This window comes from Diabrotica virgifera, chromosome 4 (genome assembly GCF_917563875.1).
Source record: "Diabrotica virgifera virgifera chromosome 4, PGI_DIABVI_V3a".
NCBI lineage: Eukaryota > Metazoa > Arthropoda > Insecta > Coleoptera > Chrysomelidae > Diabrotica > Diabrotica virgifera.
This window is the reverse complement of record NC_065446.1, coordinates 219680125-219704209: the sequence shown is the minus strand read 5'-3', so window position 1 is coordinate 219704209 and position 24085 is coordinate 219680125. Positions and strand designations below refer to the sequence as shown.

Here is a 24085-nt window from a genome sequence, read left to right as displayed (position 1 = left end):
AATTTGAGAAAAATTTGGAAAATATTTTTTTCCAATTAGAAGCATGTGATTGCATATTTGATCTTAGTTTTTATTTCCAAACAACTTTTCATAATAATAATTTTCGATATTGAGAGAAATAAAGGCACTTTACTCTTGAACGAAGTTTATATTTTTTGACATACCTCGTATAATATTGACAAAATTTGATATCTGGTGATTGAATCTTAGGTTTAAGAGCATGCAGAACTTTTTATAAAGAATAACTTTTTTTCATAAAATCAATAACAAAAAAGTTTCCCATATGTTTCCAACTTAAGTAGACACGCTGTATAATTATAATGGTGAATTCTGCATCTGAGACTTTTCATTTTGTTAAGAGATGTCGCTGGATCGTGTCCCAATGGGAATTTGAGTGATATTTCATTTTCCCCTTAAATAATAATAATAATAATAATAATAATATCGTCTTTATTATTTCTTCAATATAGAAATGTACATTTTTATATAAAACATAATATATTATTTTCAGAAATAAAGGGCGAAAATAATATATTATGTTTTATATAAAAATGTACATTTCTATATTGAAGAAATAATAAAGACGATATTATTATTATTATTATTATTATTATTATTTAAGGGGAAAATGAAATATCACTCAAATTCCCATAATTGATGGTTGAGCTGTTTTTCGATCAGAGGAGTGCATGCTAGCGCTGTTGATAAAGCCTGAAATGGTGGAAACAGCTGTCCAGCGATTGTGCATCCCTCTGAATCAAAAACAAGCAAAATCATCTTTTACTTTTCTATCTTTACTTAGATTTGAGTAGTAGAAAGTTCCTCTTCTGTCCTTTTCCTAGACGAATGAAAACGGAATGTGATAGCAAGGATGTTTTCTATATTCGTCGTCTGCGGTCTTATAAATTGTTAAAGTCGCAGATTAAGGATGTACCAGAAAGAACTTTTAACACAAAAAGTCTCAGATTTAAATAACTATTTACCATTTTAATTTTATTATAATGGTGAATTCTGCATGTGAGACTCTTCAATTTGTTAAGTTTTTTTTTTTTGTTTAATTAACCATATTAATATATTTTTTATATTGAAAAACTAACGTTGACATTTAAAGAGACAGATAAAATAAAAGACGTGCCATGTCACTGCTGCCAAGCTGATTTATCTGACTCAGAGGAAGAAGTAGAAGTTATGGCAATAAATTTAAATAACGATGTAAAAGAAAAATTGCCATTAGATGAAGAATTAACTGAGAAGCAAGATTTAAGTACTAAAGTATACGAAGAAGAAATGTATGGAGAAATAGAAGATAACGGCACAGACATAAATGATATAAATGGCAATATTGTAATGATCCATGCAGAATCGTTACCTTCGAATGAGTCGGTGGAGTCCTCAGTGAAGTCCACAGTTGATTTGTAGGTATTTTTTTATTATAAAATGATAGGCCTGGATCCCGCGTACGAAAAAAAGTTGATTGATAGCAATTTGTTAATAGCTTAACGGTGTCTAGTCGGACAAACTTTGATGTACGGAAACACTGGAACAGGGGAAGTTTTAATTGTGGAACAGGTCAAAAATTTGGAACGTCAGACTAAAAACGTCCCATTTATTTTGTCGGACAGAATTTCCAATTGATTTGTTACCCTTCCATTAAACTCTCATGCAAAAATCAGACTGCCACGTATCACCAACATATTTCCTGCGATTTGATATGTTCCACGTGTCGGACTTATTAAAATGCCCAGTTGGTGATAATACCAGTCTGATTTTTGTATGAGAGTTTAATAAAAGGGTAACAAATCAATTGGAAGTTCTGTCCCACAAAATACATGAGACATTTTCGTAGTCTGCCGTTTCAAATTTTTAACCTGTTCCACAATTAAAACTTTCCCTGTTTCAGTATTTCCGTACATCAAAGTTTGTCCGACTAGACACCGTTAAAATATTAACAAATTTTCAGCTTGATATTAATCAACTTTTTTTGGTACGCGGAATCCAGGCCTATGCGAATCGTTTTGTTTTTGTTTGTAAAACTGAAAGTTACAATAATCCAAGAGAACAATAGCGTTCAGAAACTTCTTCTTCTTCTTCTTTTTGTGTAGACATGATTCTATCCATCTGTAAGTTATCGTTCCATCATTTTCATGGTCTTTCCACTGATCGTCTTCCTATTGGGGAACCGTCTTGATATTTGTTTTCATTCGGCTGATGTGGTCATTCCATTCTACTCTTCTGTTTTTCACCCAGTTATTAATATTGTCCACCTTAAGTACATCTTCTTCTTCTTCTTATGCAATCCACTAATGGATGTTCGCGATCACGTTTGACCATTTTTCTCTATTCCTTGCAGTATGTATTAGGTCTCCTATGTTTTTTAGTCCTGTCCATTGTCTGACATTACGGAGCCATGACATTTTCTTCCTGCCCACTCCCCTTCTTCCCTTGATCTTTCCTTCAATTAAGGTTTGCAGAAGCTGGTATCTTTCATTTCTAATTAGGTGCCTCAGGTATGCTGTTTTTCTCTGTTTAATTGTGCATAGCAGTTGTCGTTCTGTACCAATTCTTCTCAGGATTTCTTCATTTGTTATTCTTGCGGTCCAGGGAGCTTTAAGGATTCGTCGATAGATCCACATCTCAAATGCCTCTAGCTTATTCATTGTGTTTATTTTTAAAGTCCATCCTTCATCCTTGATCTTTCCTTCAATTAAGGTTTGCAGAAGCTGGTATCTTTCATTTCTAATTAGGTGCCTCAGGTATGCTGTTTTTCTCTGTTTAATTGTGCATAGCAGTTGTCGTTCTGTACCAATTCTTCTCAGGATTTCTTCATTTGTTATTCTTGCGGTCCAGGGAGCTTTAAGGATTCGTCGATAGATCCACATCTCAAATTCCTCTAGCTTATTCATTGTGTTTATTTTTAAAGTCCATCCCTCCATGCCATATAGGAGCACCGACCATATATAGCATTTTGTGAATCTTAATCTTAGGTTTAGGTCAAAGTCAGAGTTCGTAAAGACGTTTCTGAATTTCATGAATGCACTTCTGGCCCTTTCTATCCGACATTTAATTTCCATATCCGACATCCAGTCTTCACATAGCCAGGTTCCCAGGTACTTAAACTTTCTTACGCGCTCTACATCTTGGTTGTTATATGCTAGTCTTGCATTTTGATGTTGACATAATTGACGGCTGATTATAAGGAACTTCGTCTTTTTTATGTTGATGCTGTCCCATGTTCTCGCTATGCTCTCCAATTTTATTAAGAAGGTTTTGGAGGTCTTCTATATTGTCTGCTATTAAGACCGAGTCATCCACATATCGTATATTATTGACCCAGGTACCATTTACTTTGATGCCGCTTTCGCATTCGTCAAGAGCTTCCTGGAAGATACTTTCTGAATATAAATTGAACAGTAGTGGGGAGAGAATGCATCCCTGTCTTACACCTCTGAGAATTTTTTGAGCTTGCGTTGTTTCATTATCCACCTTGACGACAGCTGTTTGATTCCAGTAAAGAGCTTCTATGCAGCGAATGTCTTTTTGATCTATGTCGAGTTGTTTTAGTATATGTACGAATTTATGATGTTGTACTCGATCGAAGGCTTTTTCATAATCTATAAAGCACATCATTACATCTTTCCTTTGATCGTAGCAGTTCTGAGCTAGCACTTGGGTTGCAACTAGTGCTTCCCTGGTACCCAGGCCTTTTCGAAATCCAAATTGTGAGCAACCAATAACCTTATCGCATTTTGTGGAGATTCTGTAGTGAAGAACTTTGAGGAATATTTTTAAAGAATGGCTCATCAGACTTATCAGTCGGTGGTCTGGACACTTTGTTGCGTTGTTCTTTTTTGGCAAAGGGATAAAGGTAGATACAAGCCATTGGACAGAAAATTTTCCTTTTTTATAGATTTGGTTGAAAAATCTTTTGAATTTCGTAATTCCCTCTTCATCTAACAATCTGAGTAACTCAACAGGAATTTGATCAGGTCCAACTGCGTTCCCGTCTTTCGAGGTATCTATTGCTCTAGTAATTTCTTCAATTGTGATCTCGGGACCAGATAGGTTGTTAATATCTATCACTTGTTCCTGAACGACTTCTATCTCAGGCCTCTCGTCTGCAAAGAGATTTTTGATGTATTTTTCCCATATGAGTTTCCTCTCTCTATCATCTTGTGTCGTTTTTCCTTGTTCATTTTCTAAGTTAGAAATCTTGTTTTTTTCTGTATATTCCACCTACCACCTTTAGTTTCTTATGTAGATTGTGGTCATCATGTTGTTTTTGTAACAGTTCCATTTCCTCACACTGTTTCTTTAGCCACTTATTTTTTTGGCGTTCTTATCTCTCTTCTTATGCGTTGTTGTTGTTCTCGATATTTATCTCGGTTCCCTTGGTTTTTATCTTTTCTTCTTTCTTTGAACATTGCCAGGATTTCGTCAGTCATCCAACTTTTCTTTTGTATTTTTTGTTTAGAACCTAAGTCTTTTTTAACTGTATCCGTCATTATTTCCTCTATGGCTCTCGATGTGTTATCCAAATTAACTTCTCTTTCTAGTTCTACTTTTGTATTCTTTGTTAGTTCTTTGTTTAATTTCATACTTAATTCTCTTCTGTTATTCTCATCTTTAAGTTTAGCATAGTCTATTGTTGGTTCTGGTTTGCGTCTCCTCATATTAGTGATTTTTACTTTTATTTCTGCTAAGAGAAGGACATGGTCTGATGGGACATCGGCGCCAGGGTATGTACAAGTTCTAGTTATTGATGATCCAAATCTTTTGTTAACCATTATGTAATCGATCTGGTTTCGAACTATACTCTCGGGGCGGTCCGCTGGGGCTTTCCATGTATATAAGCGTCTAGGTGGTAGCTTGAACCAGGTATTAGATATTTTCATTTCTTCCTCTTGGCAAAATTGATATAGCCGTTCGCCTCGGTCATTTCTCTCTCCCAGGCCGTACGGGCCTATTAAATCGTCGTCTCTACCTCTCCCTATCTTGGCGTTAAAGTCGCCCATTATGAGGTTTACTTCTTGTCTCTTAACGTTACTGAGCAGTTGTTTAAGTTCTGCGTAGCACATTTATTTCTATATCTTCTTCTGTTGAGTCCGATATTGGGGCATAAACCTGACTTATGTTGATATTGACTGGACTGGCTTTCAGTTTGAGTAAGGCCATACGGTCTCAGAGTGGGAAGAACTATATTACCGATGCAGATAACTTGCTCGTGATTATTATACCTACTCCCTTTCTGTGGTTTTTATCCTGGTTTCCAGAATAGTACATAACTGCCCCTTCGACAGCACACCTTCCTACATCTGGCCACCATGTTTCTGCTATCCCCAAGACATCTATCTTCAATCTCTTTACTTCTTGGATTACGTTAGTCAGCTTCCCAGCTTCATACAAACTTTGCACGTTCCTTGTTGCGATCTTCATTTTACTTCGTAAGTTCAATTGGGTTAGGCTTTTATCATTTAACAGTGTTCCCCGGAGATCCGATTGGGGAACTGTTTATAACTCCGGAAAATTTATAATTAAATGACGTCATTGTGATTCTCTTGGGATAATAAGTAATGAAGGTGGCCGTTGCCTTCCTTCACGCAATTTCTTGGCTTGAGTTTCGGCCACCCACTCTGGGTCAGACGCCGTTTGTAACCGCCCACTCTGGGTACAGACGTTACAGTTTCACCATATCTGGTTACCCTCACTTAGTTTAGCCTGCAGACCAATGCAGTTGCCCGGGGTGTGGTACGTGTAGCCATAAGTGAGAGTTAGGTGTCTTGTGAGGACCAGTTATCAAGAACCATCTCCTGTCTATGACACTCGATATGGTCGTTCCGATAAAAGGTACTACCTCTGCAACACAACCCTACACCCCCTTAAGTACATATCGGTCGTATATCTGCACATCTAGCTCTGTCCCATAGTGTCTTGGCATCAATTTTTCGAAGGGTTTTCATCTCTGCTGTTTCTAGCCCTTTTTTTTGTTCTTTCTGTATCAGGTCGTGTTTCTGCCGTATGGCATTATTGGTCTGATGACTGTTTTGTAAATTCTGCCTTCATTTCTTTTTCGATATTTCTACTTCTCCATATATTGTTTCATTCGGGCAAACTGCGGCTCTGTTTGCTCTATTCACTTGATCTTCCACTTCTGTTTCGAGATTTCCGTAGTAGTGCAGTCACTGAAGGTGGATATGAGCTATTACCTCCGATTTCGTTCAACCTTCATCGATTTGCATGAAAATTGGTGAGTAGTTAGAAGATATCTCAAGGAACAAAGGTGACATGGTGCCAACTTGCGCTTTTACCTGGGGGTGGATGCCACTCCTTCTAGGGGGTGAAAATTATTGTATTAAAATAACCCCATATTTAGATAGGGGGCAAATTCTAAGGAAAATTTGTTATATAAAGTTATTAAAATAAATCACCTTTTTGAGTTATTAAAGATCAAAGATTTTCATGTTTCGTGAGAAAAATGCATGTTTTTAACCGATTTTTCATAAATAATTTAAAAACGATAAGTTTTTATAAAAAGGTTATTATTACCAAAATTGAAGCTAATAAAAAGTGAAATAAACTCTTTACCAAAAATACTTTTTAATGTTAACTAAAAGTGAGTTAAAGGTAATTGAATGTATATTTTTTTCGGCGAGTACCCAAGTCTAAGTATTCAAGCTTAAATTACGGGAAAATGTTGCATTTTATAAGATAAACTTATTAAATATTTGTGAAAGTACTTAGACATATCTATCAAATGAGATCCCGAACAAGTTGATAGCATTTAAATTTATTATCCAAAAATTTTTTAAACTTTATCTTTTAAAAATTTTTCCAAAAAATTTTATCTTTTTTTATAAATAACTCCGTTAATTTTTAAGATATCAGGTTGAACTAAAAATGAGTTGAAAGATAATTCTAAAGTCTATTAAAACGTGTTAAATTTAATCTTGTAAACCACTTACTTTTTTAAAAATCAAAGGTTAAATGGCCACGGTTACATGGTTTTCGTAGCAAAATTTAAGCTTTAAACGTTTCTATCTCGGTTATTTTTTACCTTACAGAAATAGTAAAAAAAATATTTGATATAGAAAAAACTAAAATTTGATTATAGATCATTTTTTACGTATATTGAGTATTTTTGGAGTTATTGTCAAAAGACAATGAAAATGACGATAATTTTAAAAATTCAGATTTTTTTAAATTATACATTTTTTTCAAAAATATGCATTCTAAACCGGTGAAAATTGTTGAAATCATTACTTATGCTAACACAAAGAAATTCTTTTAAGTATTACTGTAAATTTTAATTTTGTGGAAATGGCGTATGTTTTATTTTTCACTTTTTCATAAAAAAATCGAAAGGGTTCTCCTATTTTCATTATAACTTGCTTAATTCTGATGCTATTAACTTCTTCTTAAGCTCATTTGATAGGTATTCCGAAGTACTTTGACAAGTGTTTAGTAGGTATATTTTATGAAATGTATTCTTCTTCTTCTTGTAGTGCCTATCCGTTTCGGATGTTGGCGACCATCATGGCAATCTGTACTTTGCACAATGCTGCTCTGAAAAGATTTGTAGTGGTTGTGTTGAACCACGTACGTAGATTGTATTGCTTTCCCGTTATTTAAGCTTGAATACTTAGATTTGAGTACTCTCGAAAAAAATATACATTCAATTACCCATAACTCACTTTGAATTAACATTAGTTTAGTTCTTTAAGTAAAGAGTATATTCAGTTTTTTACTGTCTTCAATTTTGGTAATTATGATTTTTTTGTAAAAGCTCATAGTTTTTGAGTTATATGTGAAAAACAGCTTTAAAACATGCATTTTTTTACGAAAAAATAAAATCTTTGATCATTAATAACTCAAAAATTATTGATTTATTTTAATAACTTTATAAAACAAATTTTGCTTAGAATTTCTCCTTCTATCGATTTATGGTATTATTTCTGATAAAATAATTTTCACCGCCGAAAAAGGGTGGCATCCACCCCCAGGGTAAAAGCGCAAGTTAGCATCATGTCACCTTTGCTCCTTGAGGTATTCTCTAACTGCTCACCAAATTTAATGAAAATCTATGGAGGTTCAACGAAATCGGAGGTGAAAACCTTCAGTGACTGCACTATTATAGCTATATAATGTTATGCCTAGACATTTAAACTCCATCACTTATTCCTTTATCTGACCATCCAGCTCTAATTTACTTCTTAGCAGACTTGCTGCTATAACCATGCATTTTGTCTTTTGTGGGGAAATTAACATGTTTAATATTCTGAATATTCTAAGGTTGAACAATAGATGACTCATGGAATTATCCTATTAGGCTATTGATTATGTACTATAGAAAGGAACTACAACGTTAACGGGGTTTTATTATTTCATATGATCAATGAATCTCTATATATGAAAAAACCGCGGAGTGCTACCATTTAATGGGGTGCGTTTTTGAGAAATGGGTGAATTAGTCCCTGGGCACAGGTTACATTAGGGTGAGTTCTAAGCACTTTTGGTACAAACACGTCTACATAAAAATTGTTCCTGGTTAAATTTCCTATCTAAATATAACTTTTTAAAGTCAAAGATACTTTTTTTTACAAAAATATATTCAAAAGAAAAAGCACAAAGAAACCCAAAAGAAAGAAATTTTGTTTTTTGCCCCATGACTTTTGTCCACAGGGATATAGGTATAGACATTGCTTCACAGAAAAATAAAAGAATGTGTGTGTACTTTGTACGCACGTAAGAAGTTATACTTCTATTATATGATTATAAACGAAATTAATATACTTTTTATTTATATTTTATTTAAATATTAAATTAATTTATACTTACTACTACTCAAACATTTTTATTAAAACAGTGCCAAAAATTAAAATAATAAAAAAATAAAACACACACAAACACATTAAAAATGCCACAAATGATTTCTGAACATTAATTGTCGGAAAAATGTTTAACTAAATACGTATTTTCTGAAAATAAAATTATATAATAAATATACTTACAATCATAAAATGTATAAAAAAAATAAAAAAATAAAAGTTTCTATTGGGATTCGAACCAACTTACCACGCGGCTGGTATTTGCGTTTTCACTCGCATTAAAACTTCGCCACAGAGACAGCTTGTCATTACGTGCGAAGATCGTCTAACTAAACAAATTAATCTTTTGACATTTTTAACTTATGTAAATCAAATTATTTTGATTTTGAATTGAAATGATTTAGAATTGAAAAAATACAACAAAACATAGAGTAAGAAGAATCAAATTATCTAAATAAAAGTATTACATACTACTTATGTATTTTGGTAGGTTCAAGGTAGGTATCGGAGCCCGTATAACGACTAATAAATTTCGCAATCACTTGCGTCGTGCAAAGTGGCTATGTTCAAATATCATAACAAAATTTGATCAACTATTTATAAAACACTTACCAGTGAAAGATTCTTTAGCTTTGAATAAGCGAGATCTGCGGCACTCATACTAGGCACAGTTTGATGAGCTTTCACATTGGCATGCAACAATCATCTCTTCTATGTAAATAAGTCCAAAAATATAATATGAAAACTATTTAAAAAGGCAGTATAACCATTAACTAACATTTTGTTTGTTGTTTCTCTTCCTACAAATTTTAAAACGCAACAAGCATACATTATAACCAAACACAGTCCCACAGCTGTGCCACAGCTGCCATATTGGATAATTTTTGTCATGTCATTTGAACATCCAATCAGAACAAAGTTATAATGCGCATGCGCCCGGTCGCTAGGTTTTCCCATATAAAATTTCACCGTCATTACGCCCGTAAAGAAGTATAACTTCAAAAACTTACACATGTTCTCTTTAAAATGATGTCTGGTAGAGGTCATTAGGATTTACAGTTTTCGAAATATAATTTTTCAAAGTTCGCCACTCACAGCAATTTTGGGCATTTTTCCTCGTTATTTCGCAAATATTGTTCTGTAACTTTTTTCTACGTAACTTTAGGCATATGCAATGGTACATGTAAGAGGTTAAAAATCAATTACATTTAAAATGTTCTACTGTATAATGTTGTACGACTTCTTTTAAAGAGGTTATCTTTTTCAAGAATTTATTCTTTTAACGAGTTTTTATATTTTTTGCGATTATTTTTTAAATTTCCCATTATAACTTTTTTTCTACATTTAGGTATATATTGTATAATAAAAAAGAAATCTTATTCTGTTTACTTTAAAATGGTGTATTATAAAAAATTCTAGGATTATTTTTGAATAAGATATGCTTTTTCAAAATGTAATAAGTACTTGCAACGGTTTTTGATTTTAGGATTATTTTTTAAATTCCTCATTATAACTTTTTTATGTGATGGTATGTTATGATTGAATCTTTTTTTATGGGTAATACTTTGAATCCACTTGACTCGGCCGGGCCAACTTCAAAATATGGTTTAATTCCAATATTTACTTTCAAAGCTCCTGCACCACAAGATTTGCTTGAAAAAATAGCATGTAAATGTACCAAAGGATGTACAAAAAACTGCGGTTGTAGGAAGATAGGAAATAGTTGTTCAATATTCTGCAAAGGGTTCATGTGCATGGGTACTAATTATTGTGAGATAAGATAAAGGATGTACAAAAAACTGCGGTTGTAGGAAGATAGGAAATAGTTGTTCAATATTCTGCAAAGGGTTCATGTGCATGGGTACTAATTATTGTGAGATAAGATAAAGGATGTACAAAAAACTGCGGTTGTAGGAAGATAGGAATTAGTTGTTCAATATTCTGCAAATGGTGCATGTGCATGGGTACTAATTATTGTGAGATAAGATAAGTGAGTCAGCGAAAGATATTGAAACTAATGTTAACTAAGAGATGGACTTTGATTTTAAAAAAATTTTAAATGTCAACGTTTAAACAATTTTAACTAAAGTGATGTTTTCTAAGACTAACGTTTGTGTAATTTTTGTAAAAGAAATAATTTTAAATAATACAGGTAAAAATATATGAAAGAATCACTCGGTTTCCATTACATATATTTAAATATAGATGATACACCATTTTAAAGAACAGAAAAAATATATGAATATTCATATACAAGAAATAAAAAGGTATAATGAGGAATTTCTAAAACAATCGTAAAAAATGTAAAAAATAATATTTTTTTTATATTAGGTATTATATAATACATAATATATTATATAATAATATTATTTAATTTTTATATCATATTATAAAAAATCGTTAAAAGTATAAAACCTTGAAAAACCATAATCTCTTTAAAAAAAGTCGTACAACGTTATATATTAGACCATTTTAAAGGTAATTAATTTCTATTCATATTACGTGTACCATTGCATATACCTAAAGTTACGTAGAAAAAAGTTACAGAACAATATTTGCGAAATAACAAGGAAAATTGCCCAAAATTGCTATGAGTGGCGAACTTTTAAAAATCATATTTCGAAAACTATAAATCCTATTTACCTCTACTAAACAACATTTTTAAAGAAGAAATATGTAGGTTTCTTTTCTGTAAAGCAATGCCTATACCTATATCCTCGTTCACAAAAGTTATGGGACAAAAAACAAAATTTCTTTCTTTTGGGTTTCTTTGTGCTTTTTCTTTTCAATATATTTTTGTAAAAAAAAGTTTAATTGACTTTAGAAAGTGATATTTAGATAGGAAATTTAACCAGGAACAATTTTTATGTAAATATGTTTGTACCAACAGTGCATAGAACTCACCCTAATGTAACCTGTGCCCAGGGACTAATTCACCCATTTCTCAAAAACGCACCCCTTTAAATGGTAGCACTCCGCGGTTTTTTCATATATAGATGTCCATTGACCATATTAAATAATAAAATCCCGTTAACGTTGTAGTTCCTTTTAGCTATCTTATTTTGAATATAATCAATAGCCTATATATTATTCCATTGCCAGCTTCAATTTGGTAAGTTTGTTCTTCTCCTATTTTTACTTTTATTATGTTGTTATGGTAGATATTTTCGACCGTTTTAATTGTTCCTAGGGTGGAATGGGACGTTTCATCGCCGCCGGTTCATCGCTACCTTTTCGATGCCGCAGATTCATCGCCAGTCCATTTCATCGCCGTCCGTTTCATCGCCGTCCGTTTAATCGCCAGTTAGTCAGTTGATTTTGTATTATGGGAGATAACTCGACACGACGTTAAATTCAGTTCAAAACTTATGTCAATTAAACAGATAAAAATATTATTATACTTACTGTTCTATTTCTACTTCCCCTAAATGTTATACTAAATAGTACTAAATTTGTAGTGTTAAATGGCCTTTGTAGAAATAATATATATTATGTTCAAATTTATGTATTGTTATGTTGGGTTAGGTTAGGTTAGGTCATTTTCTAGAATTCCTAATTAATATTAAAAATAAATAATAAATGTAACTGTCGAAAATTGGTCGGAAATTCGGAAATAAATCAGTTAGCGATAAACTGACTGGCGATGAATCGACCGGCGATGAATCAGCCAGCGATGAATTGGCGGGTATGAACTGGCGGCGATGAAACGTCCTAGACCCTTCCTAGAGGCACCTCTTTTACGTCCTTTAATTTACCATGCCTAATGTCCAGGTGCCTCACTGGCCTAGTGGTAAAATAGGCCCTGGATGTGGTGATATCCATGTTATTTTGTGTTTGTCAGAATGTGGGAACTTTGTACTACTTATGACCATATCTCTTCTTGTTGGTAGGTTGCATAATCATTGCCCATTGTCATTTGTCCTTTCATGTATTGTGTATCTTTCTGCTATAATTTCTGTGTATTGTTCTTTCCCTATTTGGGCATTGAAGTCCCACAGTACCATGATCGTGTTCTCTTTGGGTATCTTTTCTATTTCTTCCTCTGTATCGTCATACCATTTTTCTTTTTCTTCTCTGTTCGCATTTTCTGTAGGCGTATATACTTTTAGTAGTGACATATTGCTTAGTTTTGCTACTAGGCACAAGTATGCAAGTCTGTTACTTATCGGTCGAAATTGCAGTATTTTTTGCCTTGCATCTCCGAGTATCATAAATGCTACTCCACATTGCCCTTGTCTTTCTCTCCCTAAATATCTGAGGCTAAGATTTTTGTTTCCTAATTCGCCGCTTCCTTTCCATCTGGTCTCTTGTATGGCAGCTACGTTTATTCCGTATCTTTTCAGTTCTCCTGCTATATCTTCCATGTTTCCTGCAGTTATCATTGTTCTTATATTCTAGGTGCATATTTTCATTATTTTTTGTTTTCTTTTTTGTTTCTTTTTCATTTGATTTTTAATACTATTCCTAACATTATTATTCCCACCACCAATCATATGACTATTACAATAATTAATATTATTTATGTTCCTATTTCTAATCTTATCACTACTTAAATCTATACATTTTTTGTTAGTGTCCTGTTCACTTACAATATCTTCTCTCCCTGTTTCTCGCATGCTCCCTACATCGTTTCTTCCGTGTGACTGTGTTAGTTTTTTGGAGTCGCTATTTCCATTACCTTTTCTTCTTTATGGCTCCATCTCCATTCCCTTCCGTCTACTGTAATTTTGTTATATCCCATTTTTACTTTTTTCCCTTTTTCTCTTATCTCTCTGCATATTATATCTCTTAAGGCGTTCGCTTTCTGTTGCTCTCTTTTTGTGAGGTCTTCTGTAATCCATATTTTCTCATGCTTTACTTCTTTTAGTTTGCTTTTATTTCGTAGTATGGCTACTTTTGCTTCTTCATTTCCTAATTCAATTAGGCAGGTTTCTATGTTAATTTTTGGAGCTCTCTTAATATCGGTCTTAATTTGTAGATGGTTTTCTAGCATATTTGTCATTTCTTGTTTTAGAACTATTGGATCTTTTTATTACCAATAGGTGATCGTTTGTTCCGCAGTCTTTTCTAAAAGCCGCCTGTCCTATGGGCTGATAAAATTCCAATTTATTTTCTAATCCTTTCATAATTATTTTTCTCATTATGTATGCCTCAAAAAATGAACTCTTTATTAAACATTTCGCTTAGAGAGTATTAAAACTTTTAGATCTCAACTTGACAGTAGCGATGTGAGAAAAGTATCAATGATTCTGCCTACCACTGGAGAAGTAAAAGTTATTGAAAGACAACAGGTCGACAATTTGATGTGGGAAAAACCGATAATAAAACGTAAAGGTCTGGCAACACCTAAAGATTCATTTATGTTAATGCAACACCAACATCTATTAAAAGAAGGTAGCAAAGTCTTACATCCCAATTATTTTAAATACGGTAGTGCAACGTAAGTAAAAGAAAAATATTTTTTTCCTCTTCTTCTTGTAGTGGCTATCCGTTTCGAATGTTGGCGACCATCATGGCAATCTCTACTTTGCATACTTCTGCTCTGAAAAGATTTGTCGTTGTCGTGTTGAACCACGTACGTAGACTTTATAAGCCAGGAAATCATTCGCCTTCCTGGTCCACGTTTTCCTTCTACTTTTTCCAGTGAAATTAGTTGCAGCAGTTCATTAGTCCAATCAACAGCCATTTTCTCGTGGAATTTTGAGAACCACGGTCGATTTCCTTGAAAATTTGGATTTAGGTAGTAATTATAACCTTTGCCAAAATCTACCCTATGCCGAACTGCGCTTTTAGCCTGGGGGTGAAAACAACCCCATCTAGCGGATGAAATTTTTTTAATCAAAATAGCTATGGAAATTGAAAGAGTGACCAATTCTGAGTAAATTTTGCTAAATATTTTTTTTTTTGCAAAATTGACACTTTACAAGATATTTGCGATTGAAACTATGCATTTTTCATTGTTTTCTAACCGTTTTTCATGAATAACATAAAAAAAATTAATTTTATAGAAAAAAGCATTAAAAATAAAATTGTAGCTAATAAAAAAACAAAGAGATTAGCGTCTGAAAAACCTACGTAAACAAAATAATGACTGAGTTATTGCTCTTTAAAGGTTGGTTAATGGTTATTTTCGATGAACATCGAAATGGAGAACATTTATTCTCAAAAAACTCAAATATGGTGCAATTTTTTGGGAACACGTAAGAGACATCATTTTAAGATCATTAAAAAACTTTTCAAATAAGCTCTGACAAAAGTTTTTTGCGTAAGAACTGACTGACTTATGACGCTCTCTGCTTTTTTACTTTTTGAAATGTAAAAATTAAACCGTCGTCGTTACAATCAAAGAAACACGTCAAAGAAACATGAAACGTAAATCACGTTTCATGGAAATAAAACACTGCTAAACAAATGGACGTCCGGCCATTTATGAAACTTTCCGAAAATAAAAATGTGTTATGAGCATGAATCACACTCGTTTTATTGGTAGGGGGACTTCAAGATTTGTTTAGCCGTGTTTAATTTTCATGAAACGTGTTTTACGTTTCATGTTTCATGTTTCGTTGGTGTGCGGCTTGCCTAATAGAACTGAGGAGCTTCCCACTTGAAATTAACTTTATTTAGCTATAATTGATAGGATCCATGTAATTTGACCGGTTTGTAATGCTTAGTTTAGAAAAAATAGTTGATTAAATCGAAAATGACTTTTTTAAAATATTTAAAAAAAGTGCATTTTTCTTAAATAAACCTAAAAGTATTCATAATATGAAAAAATGTTTTAAATATTAATTGTAGGATTTCTTTTGCTGAAAAATTTTGATTTTTTTGCTTTTGTATCATGAATACTTTTAGGTTTACTTAAGAAAAATGCACTTTTTTTTAATTATAATAATGTCATTTTCGATTTAATCAACTATTTTTTCTAAACTAAGTATTCCTAACCGGTCGAATCACATGTATTTTATCAATTATACCTAAATAAAGTTAATTTCAAGTACGAAGCTATTCATTTCTATTAGGATTGTAACGACCAGGGTTTAATTTTTTACATTTCAAAAAGAAAAAAGCAGAGAGCAACTTTATTATAGCTGTTCAAAATTTAACCCTGTCCATTATCGGAACCCCTATTTCCCTCGATTTTTTTTTCACTATTAGTTGAGCATATTAGTACTTTAGTACTTACTATTTCTCAGTATGTGGTCTAGGTATGATGTTTTTCTATCTCTTACTATATTGAAAAGTTCTCAGTCCTTGCCTATACTCTGTAGCACTTCTTCGTTTGAGCAATGGTTTGAGGTATGCGATGTCCATGAAATTTTGAGGATTCTCAGGTAGATCCACATTTCAAAGATAATTTATTTACGGTTGATGTTTTAAGGGTCCACGTTTCAACTGCATAGAGAATAGCTGACTAGACGTAGCATTTCGATAAACTTTGTCGAATTTAGAGTTTTATTCGAGAATCACAAAGCAGTTCATTGATTTTTTTCGAAAGATTTTCTGGCCTTTTCTATTTTCGATCTTATTTCTAGATCAGTATTTAGGCTGCTATCGATCCAACACCACGTTTACTGTGCAAGGTTTGGGAGCATTCTGGTTTTTTCAGATTGACATCACTTTTTAAACCGTATTTAGACCGTTAATGTATAAGAGATAAATAATTGATTCATATTTTTCAGTTGTGTTCGTACTTATATTTCAATTTATTGTTTTTTTTTTTTAATATATCACATTTTATTTTTATTGTTCAATGTTTTTAGAACAAATGCAAAATTGTCTTATAAGTTGCCATCTGGAAAAATAGAGGTATCAGAAAGAGAATTCGTGGAAGATACAGACTGGGAAATACCAAAAAATTATTGTAAATACCCTTTACTTTATTTAACGTTAAAAACGGCATGTTTGGCTTAAGCCAACCAGTGTTGCCAAAACTCTCAGACACGTGTTGCTACTATTGCTACTAGTTTGCCGATATACGATTCATTTTACGATACGATAGAAGCGGCATCATCGCGCTGCTGTCTCCATAAGAAATACGTAGCCCTATCTACGTAATGTTCCGTTCTTAACGTAAAACCTCTATCTCTATAGGTTAGTTTTGGCATCTGTTCCATCACTTCAAATCTGTAAGACAAGAATGTCCAAGTCAAAGAGTTATTCCAATAGATAGTCAAAGAGTAACATTGTTAAATATCTCTCAAAATACATTGAAATTAAAATAAAAATAGGAGACTACCATCAGGGATTTAGAGAGGGAAGGTCAACAATAGATGCAATAGGGGAATACGGGGCGGAATGGACCGGCGGGGCAGAATGAGATTTGTATTTTCTGACCTGTGTATTATGCTGCCACCTACGATGTTTGGTAGTAAGCTACGCTTCGATGAGTAGTTCTGTAACTGGTAGTCGCCATTGTTCACTGCGAAGCGGTGGTGGTATTTATAACGTATTTGTGAATTTCAGTTGTTTTGTTGCACTTTCTGTCCATTTTAGATTTGAAGGTAAGTGACTAAATTTTTCTTATTGCTTATTCAGCATTACTTACTATTGAAATAGACATTTTAGCTTGCTGTAAACCCCCATAGTTCTTTAAAATATTGCTGTATAACCTCACAAAACTTTGAAATTCAAAATAACGAACTGCGGGGCAGAACGGTACGGGGCAGAATGAGACGTGTCTCATTCCGCCCCGCTTTATCTTTTGTTGCTTAAGCAAAAAAAACTACCTTCAAGTTTTCTTGTTACAGATGGTGCAAAACTGCTAGAAAAACAGAGAAACAAAGTTGGCCTGTGGATTCTATGGAACAGGCAATATCCGCAGTAATTGACGGTAATATAAGTTTAGACAAAGCCTCGTCTCAATTTGGTGTACCAAAATCAACATTGGCTAGATATGTGAAGAAAAAGCGGAATAGTCCGGAATTTCGCATTAACAAACAGTCAAGAAAATTTACGTTTATTTTCAATGAACAGCAGGAGTTAGAACTTGTTAATTACGTTTAAGACATGGAAAAAATATTGTTTGGATTATGCATGAAAGATTTACGTAGGCTAGCGTATCAGTTAGCACACCGCAATGGAATCGTTCATAGTTTTAACCAAATTAATCAAACAGCAGGGCAAGACTGGATTAATGGCTTTTTGAAGAGACATCCCGATTTAAGTTTAAGAAAACCTGAGGCAACCTCTGGAGCTCGTGCGATGGGCTTTAATCGGGCAGGTAGCTGTAGCACAATTCCAATCTCTTCTAAAAGAATGCATTGATAAATATAAACTGACTTCTGATCGTATTTTCAATTGTGATGAGACCGGCATTAGCGTGAATCCAAAAGGACATTCTAAAATCTTAGCAAGGAAGGGCAAACGGCAGGTAGGCACGCTAACATCATCTGAGAGAGGTGAAACTGTGACTGTGGAGTTGTGTTTTTCCGCTAGTGGATCTTACATGGCCCCGATGTTAATTTTCCCCAGGAAACGAACGCAGCAAGAGTTTGAGTTGGGTTTGCCACCTGGAGGTTGGGCAGAAGTCTCTGACTCCAATGTGCAAATTAAAAATTATGTTAGGCGTAATATTAATAAAGTTATTTCCCACTAATTATACTTTTTTTCCATGCTTTTCTTATGACTGTATTCATTAAAACCTATTAAAAAATTAAATCCCGTTTTGCCCCGCATACGGGGCGGAATGGGAAAAGTGAACTACTTTTTGTATCAAGTAAAATTGTCAACTATCTTGATTTTTTCTAAAGTTTTATTCTATTTATTGTTTTTTAGAATAATTGATTCATTAATTTCTGCAGTTTGTTTTCATTTTCAATAAAAACTGGTTGACTAATCAAGGCATCAAAATTAGACGTGCCATTCCGCCCCGTGTTCCCCTACACATAGTGGCGTAGTTAATTGAGAAGTGTTACGAAAATTATATTGACTTATATAGTATGTCCCTGTATTGTATCCATATGGAAAACTTTTCAGCGAAAACTTTTCGTTTATAAATTTGCAAAAGTCTGTGTGTTATTGCGTTGCCGCTCCTGCAATACTTAGAGCAGGTGTATCGACGGATTCTTATGTAGTTTTGCCTTCTGAATCCAAATCTGAAAACGGCATTCCGATATATCTAACCGTCTTCGAGATAATCGACCTCAAAGTCTAGAATGTGACGTCACAATCCGGTTATCTCCTACAGACACACTAAACGTCAGCTCAAATGGTTGATTAGGAAGTAGGCTACTTTTTTTTAAATCTCGATTTGCCAAGCATAGATTATTTACATTTGAGTTTGACACTTCGTGAATGTCAAACTAAATTTTAAATTAAGTATTAATAAAACATCAATGACATTTGATAGTGAATTTAATTATTATATAAAATAAATAAGATGTTCAAAAATACAATTTGAGTATAAATATTTTAAAAGCAATAATTTATTAACAGTTTTAAAAAGGTTTATACCAGTATAAATATGGCCTCCCCTTTATGATAAATGTACTGTTCCATTTGCTATAAAATTAAAATATTATGTATACCTAGTCGTTCCCTAAACTCGACACAACTGGATAGTGATTGTAGAAGGTAATTTTTTTGTTTTTTGAGAATTTTGCCGAAATTGGCAAAATTACTAATTATTTAGTAATAATTATTAACTATTTAGAAATTATTTTTTTGTCGAATTGGCAAAATTATTGACTAAATTCACTAGCCAGTATTGTGTCTGTGTACATCCTTCTAATGGAAAAAAATATTTGAAGATTTTTCTCAAATTATGGATACCAAGAACATTTTCATTTATAACTCTTTTATTTTTAATTTGACAAATAAAAGTTATTCTTCATAAAAAGATCTTGTTCTAAGATTTATGATGCAACCGTGTCCCAAAAGTAGGGGAACGGTCGAATATTTCGCGTACTAAACATCGGATCGAAAAACTGAAAAATACGTGTTCAATCATTTTCAAAAATCTATCCAATGACACCAAACACCAACTCCCACTACACCCCCTGGAGGTGGGGTGGGGGGTAACTTTAAAATCTTAAATGGAAACCCCTAGTTTTTCTTGCAGATTTGCATTCGTTACGTAAAAGTAAGCAACTTTTATGCAAGACATTTTTTCGAACTGTGGATAGATGGCGCTATAATTGGGAAAAACGATTTATCCTGATACCATAGGTAAATTATAGAAACGGTCTAATATCTCTAAAAATACACTTAGCAACCTTCACTTTTTATTGCAGATTCGAATTCGTCATGAAAAATTAAGCAACATTTATTCGAAACATTTTTTAAAAATGCTGATAGATGGCGCTAATAAATCGTATTTTTCCAATTAAAGCGCCATCTATCAACAATTCTAAAAAATGTTTCGAATAAATGTTGCTTAGTTTTTCATGACAAATCGGAATCTAATAAAAAGTGGGGGTTGTTATTTAATATTTTAAAGTTACCCCCCACCCCACCTCCAGGGGGGTGGGTTGGAGGGTCATGTTTAGTGTTATTCGATAGGTTTTCGAAAAGTATTTAAAAAATTGTTTGGTTTCTCATTTGGAAGTGTATTTCTCGAGATATTAGACCGTTTCTATAATTTACCCATGGTATCAGGATAAATTGTTTTTCCCAATTATAGCGCCATCTATCCACAGTTCGAAAAAATGTCTTGAATAAAAGTTGCTTACTTTCACGTAACGAATCCAAATCTGCAAGAAAATCTAGGGGTTTCCATTTGAGATTTTAAAGTTACCCCCCACCCCACCTCCAGGGGGTGTAGTGGAGGTTGGTGTTTGGTGTCATTGGATAGATTTTTGAAAATGATTGAACACGTATTTTTCAGTTTTTCGATCCGATGTTCAGTTCGCGAAATATTCGACCGTTCCACTACTTTTGGGACACCTTGTATAAAATTTTATTAATTTTATACGAGGTATATAAAAAATATAAATTTCGATCAAGAGTAAACTACTTTTATAGTTCATAACATTTAAATTAGAATGATATAATTGCACATTAAAACATAATTATTAATTCTAAACTACTTTTCATAATAGAAATTTTCGATATTATGAATTAAAATACGTAAATATACAGTAAATATACGTAAATTTTTCGTTATGACAATGCTCGCATTTTCAGCTTGTTTATTATTAATTTTACGAAAAAGGTTATTCTTCATAAAAAGCTTTGCATGGTCCAAAACCTAAGATATAACCATCTCAAATTTTTTGAATATTATACGAGGTATGTCAAAAAGTTTGAATTTCACTCAAGAGTAAAGTAGCTTTTATCAAAAGTTGTTTGGAATTAAAAACCATATTCTAGTATGCAATTACATCCTAATTAAAATTTTTTTTTGAAAAATTATGGATAACGTAACATTATTTTCAGTTATTTCATTTCAGATAACTCTTTTATTATTAATTTTACGAAAAAAAGTGATTCTTAATAAAAAGTTCTGGATGGTCTAAAACCTAAAATACCTAAATATCTTATGTCAAATTTTATCAATTTTTTACGAGGTATGTCAAAAATATGAAATTGGCTTAAGACTAAAATACGTTTATTTTTCACAATATCGAAAATTGTTATTATGAAAAGTTATTTAGAATTAAAAACTATGTTTCAGTATATAATTACATCCTTCTAATTTAAATATTTTGAACTATAAAGGTACTTTACTTTTGGTCTAAATTTATCTTTTTTTTCATACCTCGTATAAAATTGATAAAATTTGATATAAGATGGTTGTATTTTAGGTATTAGACCATCCAGAACTTTTTAGTAAGAATCACTTTTTTTCGTAAAATTAATAATAAAAGTTATCAGAATTGAAATATCTGAAAATAAGTTGTTATCCATAATTTTTCAAAAAAAAATTTATGAATTAGCAGGATGTAATTGCATATTAGAATATAGTTTTTAATTCCAAACAACTGTTCATAACAGCAATTTTCAATATTGTGAAAAATAAAGCTACTTTACTCTTGAGTGAAATTCAAACTTTTTGACATACGTCGTATAACATTCATAAAATTTGATATCTGATGGTTGAATCTTGGGTTTTGGACCATACAGAACTTTTTATAAAGAATAATTTTTTCGTAAAATTGATAATAAAAAAGTTTTCCATATGAATACAACTTACAGGGACATACTGTATATCCTCTTAATAGATTTCAAGCAAGTAGTTGACAGCTTAATAGGACCCGGCCTAATAGAAAATATGAAAAACCTAGATATCCCAATGAAACTCATAGAGCTTACGAATATGACAATGGAAGGATCGACGGCAATACCTAATAAAAACAGATAACGGCATCTCCAAAAATGTAGAAATAGAAACTGGAGTACGACGCGACAGGGCGACTCTATAGCAACGTCACTATTTATTGTTGCTATAGAAGAAACAATAAGAGCTACCAGCTACCGAAATAAAAAGTACGATTATATTATCGACGTCGCAGCTTATTACGTACGCTGATGACATAGCATTGATTAGCAGAAGCCGAAACAGTTTAAAAGAAGAATTTGAGAAGTTGTGCAAGGAAGTATCCAAGAGGGATTTGGCAATAAATCAAAATAAAACGAAATATCTAATATGCTCAAGACAACATACAGTTAATGCGACAAGGTTTGGCGAATATGAGTTTTAGTTTTAAAAGGTAGAACACTTTAAATATCTTGGGGTCTCAATTAATGGAACTAATGACAAAAGCACAATAATCGATGAAACAATCCCGGCGGCGGGAGAACTTCCTCAAAGATAAGGAGCTTACCAAGAATACTAAATTGAAAATTCACATAGCAACAATTAGACCAGTATTCAAAACACATATGGTGCTGAAGTAATGGGCTTGACACAGAAATATAAAGAAATATTAAGGACCCTAGAGAGATTAGTCATTCGGAGAATAGCAGGCCCTCTAAACTTAGGTAATAATGAATTTAGAAAACTGATAAACTACGAAGTAAGCGAATTTTTAAAAGGAGATGATATCGTCGGATTTATCAAGGCACAGAGACTCAGATGGGACATAAAGAACGGAGAAATCAGACAGACCACGGGAAGACTGAAAACGAGATGGAAGAACCAGATAATTGAGGACCTTAAGAAGATGCAGGGCCGTGCCGTGCTATGATGCGGCGAGGCAATCGCATCAGGCGGCATCACAAGGGAGGTGGCATAATCAGTAAAATAAAAAAAATTGGTAGATTGTGTAAAAATGTTGTCAGAAACTATAGAAAAAAAATGAAAAGTTACAGACAATATGGCTAACGACCAAATTAAAATTTAATGAAATTGCAGAAAATATTGATATAACTTCCTAATTTCCAGCTGAAAATGAAATTCGAGCCAGGAAAAAAAAGCGTTTATTTGACTACGAAAAATCTGTGGACGAGCTCTTAACAGATGAAGCTACATTTAAAATAAATTTGTTCATCTATATTTTAGACATTGCTGTTAATTATTCTATGATTGATCGATTTTCGCTTCTAGAAACTCATAATAAAAAATTTAAATTGTTATATGATAATTTTAAATTGAGGGAAATAGATGATGAAACAGTAGAAAAATATTGTATGAATCTTCATTCAATACTTTCAATGGAAAAAGAAAAAAAATCTGTTATATAATGATCTTCTAGTCTAGAATCTAGAAGAATTGCGTGATATATTTCAAATGATACCATAGTCCATGAAACCATTAGAGGTTTTGAACTATTGGTGCGAAAATGACCTAATTTCTTTATACTCAAATATAGTTGTAAACTAAGAAATGTATTAACACTCCCTGTCTGGGTAGCTAGTGGGAAAAGAAGTTTTTCAAAATTAAAATCTATTTACGAAGGTCCATAAGACAAACAAAACTAAAAAATTTAGCACTTATTTCAATAGAGTTCTCACTAGCTGCTACACCTATCTATCCCCACTAGACTACACCAATCTGATTGACGAGTTTGCCAAAATTTAAGTCAGAAGGGTAAAATTATCATTTTTGTAAATGTTACTTAAGAACATAAGCGCAAAATTTGCTTGCAATGCTTTTTAAATGCATTCACTTTTTTTCGAATTCTGAAAAAACTAATAAATATTTTTGAAAATTTTAAACGCAGATTGAAAGGTTGCATTATTAACGAGGGCCGAAAGTTCCTTAGATTAAACGAAAGGTTTCTTTCGAATAGGATATTTGAAATTAAAAATTACACTCAATTTTCTCTATTTTTTTCAGCCTGAAACTTATTCAAATACTTACACATTATAGAGATTTTCAGGGA

General features: G+C 32.7%; 1 protein-coding gene across 1 annotated transcript in view; it reads left to right on the top strand.

Annotated features, from left to right (window-relative positions):
* The window catches only part of LOC126883308 (uncharacterized), a 75329-nt gene that overhangs the window by 43309 nt on the left and 7935 nt on the right, over positions 1-24085 (top strand). Inside the window, exons 6-7 of the mRNA XM_050648677.1 lie at positions 1112-1415; positions 14029-14262. Of these exons, the coding sequence (XP_050504634.1) occupies positions 1112-1415; positions 14029-14262 (538 nt within the window). The remainder of the gene's footprint in view (positions 1-1111; positions 1416-14028; positions 14263-24085) is intronic.